The 16,006-nt window shown below is 42.4% G+C and overlaps 1 protein-coding gene across 1 annotated transcript; it reads right to left on the bottom strand.

Moving 5' to 3' along the window:
• Positions 1–3,072: 3,072 nt before the first annotated feature.
• Positions 3,073–14,774, bottom strand: LOC114569048 (keratin, type I cytoskeletal 13). Its single transcript, XM_028598834.1, has 8 exons — positions 14,556–14,774; positions 13,581–13,934; positions 10,910–10,992; positions 9,228–9,384; positions 7,764–7,925; positions 6,135–6,260; positions 3,971–4,212; positions 3,073–3,868 (listed from the first exon to the last, which is right to left on the bottom strand). Exons 1-8 carry the CDS (start codon positions 14,727–14,729, stop codon positions 3,793–3,795), a joined length of 1,374 nt encoding a protein of 457 aa, XP_028454635.1. The 5' UTR covers positions 14,730–14,774; the 3' UTR covers positions 3,073–3,792.
• Positions 14,775–16,006: the final 1,232 nt, after the last annotated feature.

Raw genomic sequence — 16,006 nt, 5'->3', positions numbered from 1 at the left:
TATTTATACCAAGAGCACTAATTGGCTCTTACACTTTGCATTCGTCACCTTTGAGATCCCTGGTTGTGTGCTGAGGTGTTTACAATTATCAGATGTTTGTAATCACGATGTCAACAAAGTGACCATTTTGTGCTGCTACCCAGTTCTATTTTTAATGTAAGATTTCAATATGAAATAGCCATTACAATAAAGGCTTTTTATTTTTTTCACGAGAAAAGTGCATTGGACCTAGCCTGGAAATCCAGACCCAAATCCGAAAGATTAAGGGTCTGGCAATAAGTAATGATAATGGCCCAACTCAAGTATGCATTCGAAAATCTCAGTGCACACAATTGGATAACACTACGACCAATCACAACAATACACGGGATGACGTATACGCTTAGCTACCAGCGGAGCTAACTGGTAGATTAAACTCTTGCCGTATCTGGTCGGCAAAACAGCAAAAACTTCCTTCTTGCAAAGGAATGATTTGAGCGTCTTCTGTTCCTCTTTCAGATAAAAAGCCAAGTCTAAATTGTTCATTGTAGCGGCCAAAGCCGTTTCAAACAACTGGTGTCCATCCGTAGCCATCTTGCAGTGTTAATAATGACTTTGACATTGCAGCGCTGTCGTTATCTGTTTAGCTCGCCTCTGGCCCGCCTATATCAGATACACTGATGTGATTGGTGCAGCAACAACGCCATAGTTAATGAGCATCATTACTCAATGCCAGAATGACTCGCTGAGCAAATTACACAAGAACTCTGGATTTTCAAGGTACCTTGGACCTTTTCTCTCTTTCAAATGTAACTTTAAGTTTTTCGTAAATCTGAGTCGAGCTGTACCAAGAGCTTCTCTGAGAACTGATTTGTGTTATAATAAACTTATATATTCAAGTTGTCCTTACTTGAATGAGGCCCGTCTAGTTATTCTTTTATTGATCTAAGTAAAGATTGACCTAAAGTATTTCTTAAAGTTTTCTTAACATTTTTTTACTAATGAGTAAAAAAATTCTTAAAGTCATTTCTCAATACAAATTACCCTAAAAATGAATGTCAGGTCGTGACCGGCTGAAAATGCTTCCTGTTTCCATATATAGCAGTGATGCTGTCTTTATGTGTCTTTGTCAGCAGGCATAAATGTCTCAGTTTGTTCCTCAGACTTTAAACTGGATAGTCCGTGTGTTCACATCAGCAGATCTTCAGGGTGAGTAGATATGAACACATAAATCCTGTAACAGGGTTAGGGTTGTGTAATTCACTCACAGGCATTTCAACATTATTTTATCAGTAAATATTATTATTTTGGCCTCACTAAATTTAGCATGTCAATGTTTCCATAACTCAACTGCCCAGATGCACAAATTGATTTGAGTGCCTTGAAAGCATAGAGAGCCAGACAAGAACAGCCCTGCAGCAATTGCAGAGACTCTTGTTATGGACCATTATCTAAGAGCTTTAGCTTTATGAGGCCAAATAGATCAGTCACCAGAAGTTAACAATGCCCTGTGTAGATGTAGAAGCCTTGCTCTCAATCTTGGTCCATGAATCTGTGTTGGGGGCAACGTCCCGGGTTCAAGGTGATCCAGTACCCATTATTGGTGTACATGGAGACACCTATGAGTACCCAACAACCGTGGTAAAGCTAACAACCACTAAGGGCTTTTTTAATGTTGAGAGTAATCAAGACCCATTCGATCCAGTCCCGATTGGTCGGGAGTTACCAGCCTTCCCAAAACTGTGGAAAAAAAGGCTCAGTCAGGAACCTAACCAGCCATAAAACTATAAAATTGACAAATCCTGGGTTAATCGTGCCAAACTCTTCCTTTTCTCACCAGTGTTAGCCTTTAACAAAGACTGTGGCATGAAATAAGCCCTGGGAGACCCAAAGCAACACCCTGGGAACAGTGAAGATTATGCTGTCGGCTCTGGAAAAATACCTGCACTTTAAGGGCAGTATGCAACAGACCCTGTTTCCGCTTTTAGCTGCATCAATCTTTAAAATAATTCAAACAAATAAATATAAATGTGCCCCTGCAATATCAGAATTCTTCTTATCTTTCCCTGGGACAGACGGGTGTTTTCAGGACACTTGGAAGGACAAAATGCCGCATTAAAAAGCCTTACACTTGTCCCATATCCTTAGGGAAGGCTAAAAATTAAAAATGACAAAATTCTTCCCAAATGTCCTTCCCCAACTAGGAATACCAGCGTGGTGGTTGGGATGTATGTATGGGCCTCAGATTGCTCGTTTCCAGGGTAAGTCAATGTGCACATCTCCCCTGGAAACCAGGGACAATTGGGTCAACACGATATTTGCCATGGTAAGACTTTTGCCATTTGAGTCAGCCTGTATACCAAATGTCAGTAAAAATTTGCGTTTAGGAGCTTTTAAAATGGACCTAGAGACTTTTTTTTCTTGGTTAAAAGATGGTATTCTGTTAATGTTGAATATATGACCCAATTCTGTTGGTCCTGGGTGCCTGCGTTCTACTAAAATCCAAGATGAATGTCACTCAATGTAATTTAGAAAAAATAATGTCCAAAATTTCCCTCGGACATATTGTTGAGTGTTGATGCCGCCAATAAATAAACCTCATCGTGAATATACATCTGCCTATTTAGACGATTTTGTGATTTAGAGAAACTGAAAACAAAATGCGATATCCCTCGAACGTCTGGAAGGAATTTCTTCAAACTTGGCGTAATTGTCCACTTGGACTCAAGGATGAACTGATTAGATTGTTTATCCAAAAAGTCAAATGTCAAGAATTCCTAAGTTAACTATGAAACCATTTTACAAATATGTCTAATAGGATGAAAACAAAAATTCTAATTTGTGTTAGGTGTCTATTTTTGTCTTAATTTTTTCAAAGGGTGGTTCTTTACCTCATTATCAAACTTTTCTGTTATGTTACCCTGAATATTCACCCAGTGGCATCTTTATAAGGTACATCTGTACAGGTTAATTTTATAGGTCCGTCTTCCAAACACATCCTGACATGAGAAGCTATGGAAACATGGAAGTTGTTACTTCACTTGATATTTCTTTTGTCAAACTGCTGTTTCAGAAACATTCAGACACGTCTGGTTGAGTTTAGTTGAGTTTTATTCCTTGAGGAAGACAGAAGCTTTGTTGGGATTAAAGTTGTCCCTGACCCAAAGTATCACACAATGATTGATATCATTGATATGTATTACATGCACACTAATTACACAAATTTGATACAGGTCATGTAAACAGCATATTCCATGTGATATGCCGGCATCATTCAGGTTTTACAAGCATTCTTTTGGACATGTACACAGCACATTCAGAATTTGCATCCCAATTAGGGTTTTTACCGCAGTTTGTGACAGTTTACGGCCTCTCGCTAGTTTACAGCCTCTCGCTAGTTTACGCCGTATGGTCAGCTCAGTGCGTTGCTATGGTTGTTGAACACAAACCAACCAGCCGACCAATTGCAGGGCTTTGGTAGAGATGCATGGCCAAAAGTAAGGAGAAACACAGCTACTTGACCATTATGGTAGCTGTTAGTTTATTATCCTGTTTTGTACGGCGGCATGTATGCATTAGTGGAATATTGACTTGCTATAGCCGTGGAAACAGCTAGGTAGGGACATTGTCTTTTTCAGAATGAGGACAAAAAACAGAATATTATATGTGCATGTAAATGATCAACTGATGTAAATGCATCAATGTTTAGATTAAGAATAGACCCCAAATCAGATACCAAATGTGTGTTTAAGTGACGTAAGATGTATGATTGGTCTCAGATGGTGGCTAAGATTAATTTTTCTCCTCTATGACTTATTTGACGACTGTGGTGGTGCTGCTGCTGATGACGGTGGAGGAGGAGGAGGAGGAAGAGGACAAACCTGTCGATCTAAGAGAGAGAGAGAGAGAGACAGGAAGTTAGACATATCTAGTGTTTGGTATCTTGGATGAATGAAACCCGAGTTGGATTGAATCTCTGATCTCTTCTCACCCGCCGCTGCCGCCGCCGCTGCCACCAGCCTCTCCGTCCAGCAGCCTCCTGTACTCGGCGATCTCCATCTCCAGTCTGGTCTTGATGTCCAGCAGCATCTGGTACTCCTGTCCCTGTCGCTCCAGGTCGGCCCTCAGCTGCACCAGCTGCTCTTCCATACCGCTCACCATCATCTGGTATCCGTTCAGCTGCATGGCGTAGCGGCCCTGGATGTCGGCCAGTGTGGCTTCAAGAGACGCTTTCTACAGGGAGACAGACAGTGAAGCCCTTAACTGTAAAGACGCTATAACTTAGCCACTCTTTTCATCTCCTAATTTCAAACGATATCATACGAATTGGAAGGAGCACTTTGAGGAACTCCTGAATCCGACTAATACGCCCTCTATGTTAGAGGCAGAGCTGGAGGATAATGGGGGATTGTCGTCGATTTCCCAGGCGGAAGTCACTGATGTAGTCAAAAAACTACACAGTGGCAAAGCCCCGGGGATTGATGAGATCCGTCCAGAAATGCTCAAGGCTCTGGGTGTGGAGGGGCTGTCCTGGTTGACACGCCTTTTCAACATTGCGTGGAAGTCTGGGACGGTGCCAAAGGAGTGGCAGACTGGGGTGGTGGTTCCCCTTTTTAAAAAGGGGGACCAGAGGGTGTGTGCCAATTATAGGGGTATCACACTTCTCAGCCTCCCTGGTAAAGTCTACTCCAAGGTGCTGGAAAGGAGGGTTCGCCAATAGTCGAACCTCGGGTTGAGGGATGAACAATGCGGATTCCGTCCTGGTCGTGGAACAACGGACCAGCTCTTCACTCGCAAGGATCCTGGAGGGAGCCTGGGAGTATGCCCAACCGGTCTACATGTGTTTTGTGGATTTGGAGAAGGCGTATGACCGGGTCCCCGGGAGATACTGTGGGAGGTGCTGCGGGAGTATGGGGTGAGGGGTCTCTTCTCAGGGCCATCCAATCTCTGTACAACCAAAGCGAGAGCTGTGTCCGGGTTCTCGGTAGTAAGTCGGACTCGTTTCAGGTGAGGGTTGGCCTCCGCCAGGGCTGCGCTTTGTCACCAATCCTGTTTGTAGTATTTATGGACAGGATATCGAGGCGTAGTCGGGGTGGGGAGGGGTTGCAGTTTGGTGGGCTGGGGATCTCATCGCTGCTCTTTGCAGATGATGTGGTCCTGATGGCATCATCGGCCTGCGACCTTCAGCACTCACTGGATCGGTTCGCAACCGAGTGTGAAGCGGTTGGGATGAGGATCAGCACCTCTAAATCTGAGGCCATGGTTCTCAGCAGGAAACCGATGGAATGCCTTCTCCAGGTAGGGAATGAGTCCTTACCCCAAGTGAAGGAGTTCAAGTACCTTGGGGTTGTGTTCGCGAGTGAGGGGACAATGGAGCAGGAGATTGGTCGGAGAATCGGGCGAGCGGGTGCGGTATTGCATTCAATCTATCGCACCGTCGTGGATTTAAAAGAGAGCTTAGCCAGAAGGCAAAGCTCTCGATCTACCGGTCAGTTTTCGTTCCTACCCTCACCTATGGTCATGAAGGCTGGGTCATGACCGAAAGAACGAGATCCAGGGTACAAGCGGTTGAAATGGGTTTCCTCAGGAGGGTGGCTGGCGTCTCCCTTAGAGATAGGGTGAGAAGCTCAGTCATCCGTGAGGAGCTCGGAGTAGAGCCGCTGCTCCTTTGCGTCGAAAGGAGCCAGTTGAGGTGGTTCGGGCATCTGGTAAGGATGCCCCCTGGGCGCCTCCCTAGGGAGGTGTTCCAGGCACGTCCAGCTGGGAGGAGGCCTCGGGGAAGACCCAGGACTAGGTGGAGGGATTATATCTCCAACCTGGCCTGGGAACGCCTCGGGATCCCCCAGTCGGAGCTGGTTAATGTTGCTCGGGAAAGGGAACTTTGGGGTCCCCTGCTGGAGCTGCTCCCCCCGCGACCCGACACCGGATAAGCGGACGAAGACGGATGGATGGATGGATGGATGGATGGATGGATGGATCATACGAATTGTTGCGCATACGTTTTCATACAACATCATACAAAACCTGTTAAAAAAAATGCGTTGACCTGAAACCATAAATAATAATGAAAATATACTACTTATTAAAAAGCGGGCTTGATCGAGAGTCAGTGCATGCTAACTAAGCATTAGTAACAGTTAGCGCTGTGCTCTCACCATGCTGTGCTGTGATTGGAGTTCGATCTCCAGAGCCTGAAGTTGACTCTTCACCTCCTTCACCTCCGAGACCGTCGATTTGATCGTCATCTCTGTGGTCGCCACCTCCTTACTGAGCATCTCCGACTGGGAGGAGGAGGAGGAGAGAGAGGAAGTCATCAAAAGACAGAAAACAAAAACATCTTCGTTGACTTACATCTTCACGATATGATACAATTTTATTATCATTTGACACTGAAATTCATTTTGCATTCCCGAGCAGCTTGTGAGTACACACAAAGTTAGACAACAATTACACACATAGTTAAAAAGATGAAAACAAATCAACAGTCATGACAGAGAAATACGTTTCATGAAATCCTCAGATACAGATCTTAATTGGCAGCACACTTTGATTTTGGTTTAGCATAAGGATAGACTGATGTGCTGTATAAAAGACTTCTTTAGCCTGTTGAGTCTAAATGAAGGGACTCTAAATCGCCTGTCAGAAGAGATGCGGTTAGCAAGCCTGAGCATGCTCTTCAATACTCAGAGTCAGGGAGGATTCTGGGATCACAGCTTTAGGGGTGCCTGGCACCCTTTTTAAAATATTTCTTTTTTAAATACTGCTAACTGTGCATTTTAACATTATTTTGGACCGTCATGGTATAGGAACTAGAAAGACACATTACTTGAAAATGTTAATGCTGAGCCATTAAAAGGCGAGGTAGTATTACAACGTGTGTGTGTGTGTGTGTGTATATCAATAATTTTAGAAAATTAGAGATTTGTGGGATTTTGACAAATGTTCGGCTGGATGTGTGGATGTGCATTTTGAGCTGAAACTGCAATGTCCTAGGTGGCTCAACAACTGATCTCGTGAGAGCTTGTCAAACACAGACTTTCTTTTTTTAACAATTATTTTTTAGGGGTGCCGGGATCAAATTTAGGTATCCTAAAGCACCCCTAAAAAAGGGCTAAAATCGCCCCTGCTCAGACTCTTAGCAGAATCTTATGGCGCTGACACACCAACCCGATAATCGGCCGTCGGATAATCTGGCGAGGTCAGTGACTCAAGTCTGTTTGGTTTGTTCCGTGCCGTTGTCCGTCGGAGGAGCTGGCGGCTTTAATTTTGGCCAACCTGACTTGCTTGGTTGGAGGGCGGGCAGTCGGACTCAATGACCAATCTGATTGGTGGAGTGCTAACCTGGAAATGACAAGCGGGATGAGCGCGTAAGCCTCTCAAAATCTGACGAAAATCTTTTAAATTGACCTTTGTCAATCTGAAATGAAGACAGATTCAGCAGCTGTATGGCCTATTTCTCTCTTAAAATGTTTTCAGAAACAGATTTCTGCCATTAAGCCCGGTTGAAAAATCCGAGAGCAGCCAGACCCACGTGACACATTCGTCCAATCAGCTGCCGGTTTTCATGTTTTGGGCGACAATACAGATTAGCGCCGCCTGCTGTTATAGAGATGTATTACGTCTCGTGCACACGCAGAACGTGCGCTCAAGTCGCCGTCGCTTCGGTGTATTCCGGGGTAGGCTACTTTTTGGACAAACTTGGGGAGCCGACTGATCAGTCCGACTGCCTTTTCTGCCAACGGTCGGCTGTCGGGTTGGTGTGCCAGGGGCTTTAGCCTTCCCACCTTGGACTGGAACCAGGACTCCAGCTCTTTGTTGGTCTTGGCGGCGAGCATCTCGTAGTGTTCTCTCATCTCTTCCATGACCTTGGTGAGGTCGGTTTGCGGACCGGCGTCCACCTCCACGTTCACCTGACCGCTCATTTGAGTGCGCATGGACATCAGGTCCTGCAGGAGGAGGGAGGATGTAATGTTACAATTAAGGAGACACACTACAGGCAAAAACACTTCATGTGTTCTTTCAGATTGGTGGGGAGACTGTCACCATATTGGGTTTCTGTTGTAGTTTTTCCTGTTTTATTCTCTTATTCTCTAAGTCTCTCTCTCTCTCGCTCTCTCTCTCTCTCTCTCTGCCCCCTGTAATGTCTTGTTTTACTTCCTGCCTTGTGTTTTCCCACCTTTTTGATTGTCTGCCCCGCCCTTATGTGTTTCACCTGTCCCTGAGCCCTCGTGTCACCTGTCCCTTGTTTCACCCTCATTACCCTGTGTATTTCGTCTCTGTGCTGTCTTTGTCTTGTGTCGGTTCATTGTCGCTCCTTCCTGGTTGTTTTTCCCCTGTCATGTCTTCTGGTTTATCTTCGTTTGTGCCTACCTTCCTCAGGACACCTTACTTTGTAAGTCTTTTCTTTAATAAATTACCTCAACTCTGCATTTTTGTGTCCAAGACTCACATTTCCTGACAGAGACAACCTTTATTTGACTACACTTTGTCTATTTGTGTCTGTAGATTTCTCCTAAATTCACCAAAAGTTAACTTAAGGTAATGGTAATGCCTCATTTGCACATTTAAACAAAACTAAATACAAAATACAAAAAAGAATTGCTTTAATGTCAGTGATTATCTGGGAAAGTTTCATGTTGATATATTGTATGTTATTTACGTTTTTAGTCTGGATGAACAGAAGTACATTTTGCAGGATAAAGCTGTGTATTCCCGTTCTCAAAACTACACGCTGAAAATATTGAGTTCTGAAGAAGAACAAGGCTTGGTTCTTTTGGGGAATGGTTGTAAAGCTTTACAGAGAATATGTTTAGGGCATTTCCTCTCTAACTGGGATGTTCTGAGACTGATTGGTGGGATTGCTGTGGACGAAGTACACACGGAGATACACTGGTAAGAGCCAATGAGGTTTAACCATGTATCAAGTAATTTAAAAAGCTCACGTTACTGTATTGTGTCAACAGTTAACTTCATTTAATATTGGATGTGGAGTTTTCTTTTGTGGGGTGCAAATGTTCCACCAGAACAAGTTCTTTCCTGAAATTATTTAGCTGCGTCCCATGCTTAGCGCCGCCCACGATGACTGGGATTGGTTTAAAGAAATGCAAACAAGCCGGAGCGTTTTTTTTCCCTCCTATCCCAGAATGCATCTGTTGTGTAGCCAGACCTTAGTGTAGCTGTAGAGACGGGGCTGGCAATGCGCGACTAGATTAGTTGTGATCAAAAACTTAAATGTGAAATGCTGGTACCTCTTCGTGGTTCTTCTTCATGGTCACCAGCTCGTCCTTCAGGCTTTCGATCTGCATGCTCAGGTCGGTCTTGGCGACGCCCAGCTCTCCCAGCACCATCTTCAGCCCGGCGATGTCCGCCTCCACCGACTGACGCATCGACAGCTCGTTCTCAAACCTGCACGGTTTATTATTGGATCAAATTACAGTCAAACAGACAGAGATATCCAGATTAAAACGCCGTTGGAAATGAACCTGTGAAAAAAACTTGTTTGTGAATGTAGAAAACATTTTGGTAACATTTTACTTGAAGGTATCTACATAAGAGTGACATGACACAGTCATGACACATGAACTCTAACCCTAACTCTAACCCTACCCCTAACCATAACTTGTCATGACAAAAAACGAATATCACTTACTAAAATAAGCATTATGTCATAAACGTTTATGACACATTCATGACAGTGTCATGTCACTCTTATGTAAATACCTTCAAATAAAGTGTAACCAACATTTTTAGTCTGAATTAAAATTGGACAGAAATTATATCAACGCTAAAGTTCTGTTGACAAATAAACAGGAAACCTTAAAAACAGCTCAGATAATTTAATCACATGAAGAATTTTCAAAGAATAACTCGACGAGTAAAACGAACAGGAGCATTCAAAAACTGTTGAACTTTAAAGAAAAGGTTTTCCGATTTAGTTTTTTTTTCAAAAGGTTGTATTAAAGCTGAGACACCACAAGTTACAAGTATGAAGTTCAGCCTGGTATGATTTCAATTTAGACATTCTCAAAACGTTTCATAAACTATGAAATCTTTGCAACTTATTCAGAAACTTTAAACCTTTTCACAAAAAAAAAAAAGGCTTTGAAATTGTTTTTCAAACTCAGAATCTTATCAATTTTATTTAACTTTGACTGATTGTTTTTACATGTTTGCATTGGATATTGTCAGTTGAATTGTCTGTATTTTGGCAGGAAATGGCATTCTACAAAAGAGCCAGCAGAGGGAGCGATGCTGCTGATAATAATAACCCTTGTGTTGTCCTCCCAAGTCAAAATGAACACTGCTTTTTTTTATGACGTTTTGCTTGCTTCTTTCAACGTTTTTTGGTGGTTTTGTTTTTCAACTTTTTTTGGCACTTTTTTCAATGTTTGACACTTTTTTTCCCCCATTACCACCAGTATATTTACCACTACAACACATTTATTAACACTAGTTTTAAACCTATTTTTTAATTTATGGTCAATAAATCTCATTTATATGAAATTATCTAATGTTTGTGTTAGAAAAAAGGCAGAAACTATGAATGATTTGCACTAATAGTTAAGATCAGATGAATGAATGGGCAGTCACAGATATGTCAAAGTTTAGTCAGGATAATGCTATAAAACACCCAGAATTCAATGGGAGTAGAGATCTCATCCTTAATTTCACTTGTGAAGAGCGTGGAACCATCCATGTTATTTTGGGAGAAATTGGTTGAAAGAAACCCAAACGTCTCATCTAGAAACTTTGATAAATTTGAATTGAAGTGAAAATTGGTTAAATGCAGAAAGTCCTGCTGCTATCTGCTCTTTCATTTAGCTTGGAAACATTGTGTGTCAGAATGATTCATTCACTCGTTCCTTTGCATTGATTGTGTGATGGCTGGCTGTGTTTTTGTGTGAGGAGAAAAAGACAAAGAGTTTCTGACTTGAGTCTGAAGTCGTCCTGAGCCAGTTGGGCGTTGTCGATGCTCAGCGAGACCGTCCCTCTGAGCAGGATGGCATCCTTAATCTGAAAACAGCGTGAAGACGTTTTCATCATCAGACAGGAAAACATTGGAAAACATCAAGCCTGCATCGGGTAAAGTGACAAGTGTCGAAAAAAAAACATTTACATTTTCATTTTAAATTTGAACCAAGAAAAAAGTTACGCGGTCGACGGAAAGACAACACAAGGGTTCACACGTTCTTTACAACTTCCAATATGTATATTTACACACCACAAAGAAAACACATTTTACCTTCCCGTATATAGTGACCATAAAAAATAAGTAATGTAAGTAAACATAAATAAATCTGTAATAGTCAAACCCTAGTCAAACTCTTCTTGTATTTCATGAAAACCCTATTTTTGTACTGTTTTTTTAAACTAGGTCTTACCGGGACATATCTTTAACGATAATAAATACCAGAAGTCTTTAACGTAGTACGAACACAAAGATGTTTTAAAAATAACTCTTCCCTTAAATTATATCCCCCATATATAATAAAAAATGATGTTTGAATATTTCCAGGGAGTATGTTGGCTTTATCCTATAAAGGCAATTTTTGTGGGGGCGGGGGGGGTGTGTGCTGTAAAAATGTTTCAGGTCTCTGTGTGTGCAGCAGCTTGAGTGTTTGAGGCGTGGCAGCTTCACCTGGATCCCTTCCAAACAGGTGTGGTCGTGCTATTTTTATCCAGCAACATCCATCCGATCACCGGGGGCTCTGAGTCACTTCTCACTGCCTTAAATTACACAGCTGGCTCCCTGATCGTTCCTTTATTTGGTGTGCTAATTCATGAGTGAATGATTGATGTTTTTGCTAAAATATTTCAAGATAAAGTCATTTATTGCATGGATTCATTGGCTGCTTTTTGACTTCCACTGTTATGTCTTTTCCTGATGTATTGCATTAATTTAGATGTCTGTAATACATTTTAGTTGTTCACTTTCTTTGCTTTTAATTCTTGTCATTATTTATGGAAGGTGAGAGCTGCCATGGTTAAGTTCAGTTGGCTAATTTTCTTGTTATCTTGAGAAAATCCTTACATTTACTTTACATTCTTCCAAAATACTTTGCCTTCAAGACAAAACCACTTTGTTATACTTGAGTTATTTCTTTTCATCTGTATTGCTTTAATGTGATGGTTAGGACTTTGTCTTCAGATGTATTTAACATATATTTAGTTATGTCTTTCTTTTTATTCCTTCTTTTTTAAACCAAGTTAACAACAAAATTAAAAAAATGTTGAAGTAATTTCCTGTCCCCCAATCAGTTCACGACTCCAGGCAATGCAAGACCATCATTTTAGAAATCTTTTTGATTTACAATAAACTGAAAATGCAAGAGCATCATTTTAGGAATGTTTTGATTGAGAGTTTCCTTTGGCCCTTACACCGCATGACCCCGTGTTTTGTTGACAAACTCACCAAAATTATGACTTTTCTTGATTAGCTCTATTTCTTTTTTGATTTATAGAAGTTGATAGCTGCCATGGTTAGGATCAGTTTGTTCATTTTCTTTACATTTTTCCAAGGACAAAACCTCTGTTAACTGACGGAGAGTCCCTGGACTGGAGCTCCAACTGCAGACACAACCCTGACAACCCATTCTCACTCCCATGGCATCAGAAAGTGATCTTTGATCTTTGGCGTCATATTTAGACACGCTTGGTCGGGACTCTTGGCAAACTTTTTGACGCTCTGTTCTCTCTACTGCTGTCTCTCTACATACTACTCTCTACTGCTGTCTCTCTACATACTACTCTCTACTGCTGTCTCTCTACATACTACTCTCTACTGCTGTCTCTCTACATACTACTCTCTACTGCTGTCTCTCTACATACTACTCTCTAATGTTGTCTCTCTACATACTACTCTCAACTGTAGTCTCTCTACATACTACTCTCAACTGTTGTCTCTCTACATACTACTCTCTACTGTTGTCTCTCTACATACTACTCTCTACTGTTGTCTCTCTACATACTACTCTCTACTGCTGTCTCTCTACATACTACTCTCTACTGTAGTCTCTCTACATACTACTCTCTACTGCTGTCTCTCTACATACTACTCTCTACTATTGTCTCTCTACATACTACTCTCTACTGCTGTCTCTCTACATACTACTCTCTACTGTTGTCTCTCTACATACTACTCTCTACTGCTGTCTCTCTACATACTACTCTCTACTATTGTCTCTCTACATACTACTCTCTACTGTTGTCTCTCTACATACTACTCTCTACTGCTGTCTCTCTACATACTACTCTCTACTGTAGTCTCTCTACATACTACTCTCTACTGTTGTCTCTCTACATACTACTCTCTACTGTTGTCTCTCTACATACTACTCTCTACTGCTGTCTCTCTAAATACTACTCTCTACTGTTGTCCCTCTACATACTACTCTCTACCGTTGTCTCTCTTAATACTACCTCATCTTACAGTGCTGCTGAGCTGCTGCTCTGCCCGGTGTGTTCCATACAGACGCTAAAGGAGGATTTTTGTGTCCGTATCTGACGCTGAGAGACACTGATCAAGCGTCAGTATTTTACGAGTTGGGAGTGAGAACGGGTTGATCCTGAACACCATTTCCCATGTTGCCCCTGTTCCTCACCTTCCCCTGCAGCTCTGCGATGGTGACGTGGAAGGCGCTGTAGTCTCTGGTTGATGGGCCGACCTTGCTCTCCACAAACTGTCTGATCTTCAGCTCCAGCTCGCCGTTGGCCTTCTCCAGCGCTGCCACCTTGGCCAGGTACGTGGCCAGGCGGTCGTTCAGGTTCTGCATGGTGAACTTCTCGTTGCCGATGAGGCTGTCGTCTGCACCCCCGCCGAAGCCTGCACCCCCGCCGAAGCCTGCACCACCGCCAAAGCCTGCACCCCCGCCGAAACCACTACCTGCTCCGCCACCGAAGCCGTAGCCGCCGCCGCCACCGGCAGAGAAACTCCTGCTGGCCTGGGAAACCCTAACCTGTGGAAGCAAGGCAGAGACAGAAATATGACAAATCCAAGGCATTCTTTTTTAGAAAAAAGGCAAAATGTGTTCATTACATCTGGCACATTCGGAGAAGGATCAGATTAAAAACATCACTTCAGCGCCTTTCAGCATCCAGTTTTCTTCAGGAAGTTACAGTAAAAGTTGTAGGTGCACTAAAGCAAATAAACAGGTGACAGTTACTGGAGTAATCAAGGTCAACCAATCTGAAACAGTGTTCAAGTAAGGTCCCTACACACTGAGCCTCAACTTTTCATCTGAAATTTTGATAAGTAAATACGTTGAGGTGCCTGTAATTCACTTAGAGTTTAGTTTTCTGCATTTTTCTCGCATCCGTAACAAACACTTTTTTGACACTTCAAACTGATTAATAGATTATCAAAGTAGTTGCCGATTGATTTAAAGTTGACACTGAATCGATCCATTTCTTTAGCTCTACATTTTTGCATCTGAAATTTGTGACCATTGAAGAAAATATATTCAAATTCAGCTTTTGAACTTGCATTCAAGGAGGTAAATTTAGAACAAATAAAACAAAAACAAAAAAAAGCAACAAAAGCTTAAAAAAGGGACAAAACATTAAAAGAAAGCACTGACCCCACTTCCTCCGGCTCCTCCTGCCATGCTGAACGCGCTCATGCCTCCGCCGAAGGATGCTCGGCTGCTGCCGCCACGGCCGAAGCCGCCACCCCCGAAGCTGCTGCCGCCGCCGAAGCCACCGCCGCCGAAGCCGCCGCCCATGGAGCTTCGGGAGGAGTACACCATGGTCATGATGATGGCGAGATTAAAGAGCTGTGTCTGTTCTCCGGTGCAGGGGGAAGAAGAGAAGAGGAGTGAGGAGAGACGGAGCAGTTTGTCTCTTTTAAAGACGCTCAGGTGGGCTGATCTGCAGGTGAGGGGCGGGGACGACACACCCCCCAGTTCCTTCTATTTTAGTCAAGTTATTGGAAATGTTAATCCCCTGGAGTCTGGGCGGGTCAGCTGCTCCAGTACTGTCCTTCAGTCCAGATGTTGAGGTACTTGTACTTTACTTGACTCTTTTCTTTTCATGCCACTTTCTACTTCTACTGTGCTACATTTCAGAGAGAAATATTGTACTTTTTACTCCACTACATTCATCTGTTACAGCTTTAGTTACTAGTTACTTTAGTTACTCCGCTACATTCATCTGTTACAGCTTTAGTTACTAGTTACTTTAGTTACTCTGCTACATTCATCTGTTACAGTTTTAGAAACTAGTTACTTTAGTTACTCCGCTACATTCATCTGTTACAGCTTTAGTTACTAGTTACTTTAGTTACTCCGCTACATTCATCTGTTCCAGCTTTAGTTACTAGTTACTTTAGTTACTCCGCTACATTCATCTGTTCCAGCTTTAGTTACTAGTTACTTTAGTTACTCCGCTACATTCATCTGTTCCAGCTTTAGTTACTAGTTACTTTAGTTACTCCGCTACATTCATCTGTTCCAGCTTTAGTTACTAGTTACTTTAGTTACTCCGCTACATTCATCTGTTCCAGCTTTAGTTACTAGTTACTTTATACATTCAGATTTCTGCACACAGAACACATGTAGTTTATAAAATCTGATGTTTGATTCTAAAGTAAACTAGCCAACAATATAACGGCTACAATTCCAGCTGAAATTATTAGACCAGTCCCTCCAGAAAAATCACATAATTCAATGCATAATCAGCCAAAATCCGCATATTTATGCGGGGGACGCATTTTTTCAAATACGCCGCACTGTCGGCACATAAATTGCCAATTTCCGTGCAAAATATGCAGGGCTTGCATGATTTCATAATCCCCGCATTTTCGTTGCAAAAAAGTCACATATATCTAAGCAGAAAGTTGAAAAATGTTGCGTTTACTTCACACAAGAGCAGCCATTTTCCCCTGTTGCCATGGGAACATAATGAAGTGACGTAATTACGCGCCGTGAACATCATCGAAAAGCAGGGTGTTGGGGGGAATCACATTTTTTTCTCTTTTTCATCAAACTGCAGTTTTTGCAAGTTCCCACAATTTTTGCAAGTTCCTGCATAT

Source organism: Perca flavescens, chromosome 15 (assembly GCF_004354835.1).
Source record: "Perca flavescens isolate YP-PL-M2 chromosome 15, PFLA_1.0, whole genome shotgun sequence".
Taxonomy (NCBI): Eukaryota; Metazoa; Chordata; class Actinopteri; order Perciformes; family Percidae; genus Perca; species Perca flavescens.
The sequence above is the reverse complement of the archived record's forward strand: the minus strand, read 5'-3'. Positions and strand labels throughout refer to the sequence as shown.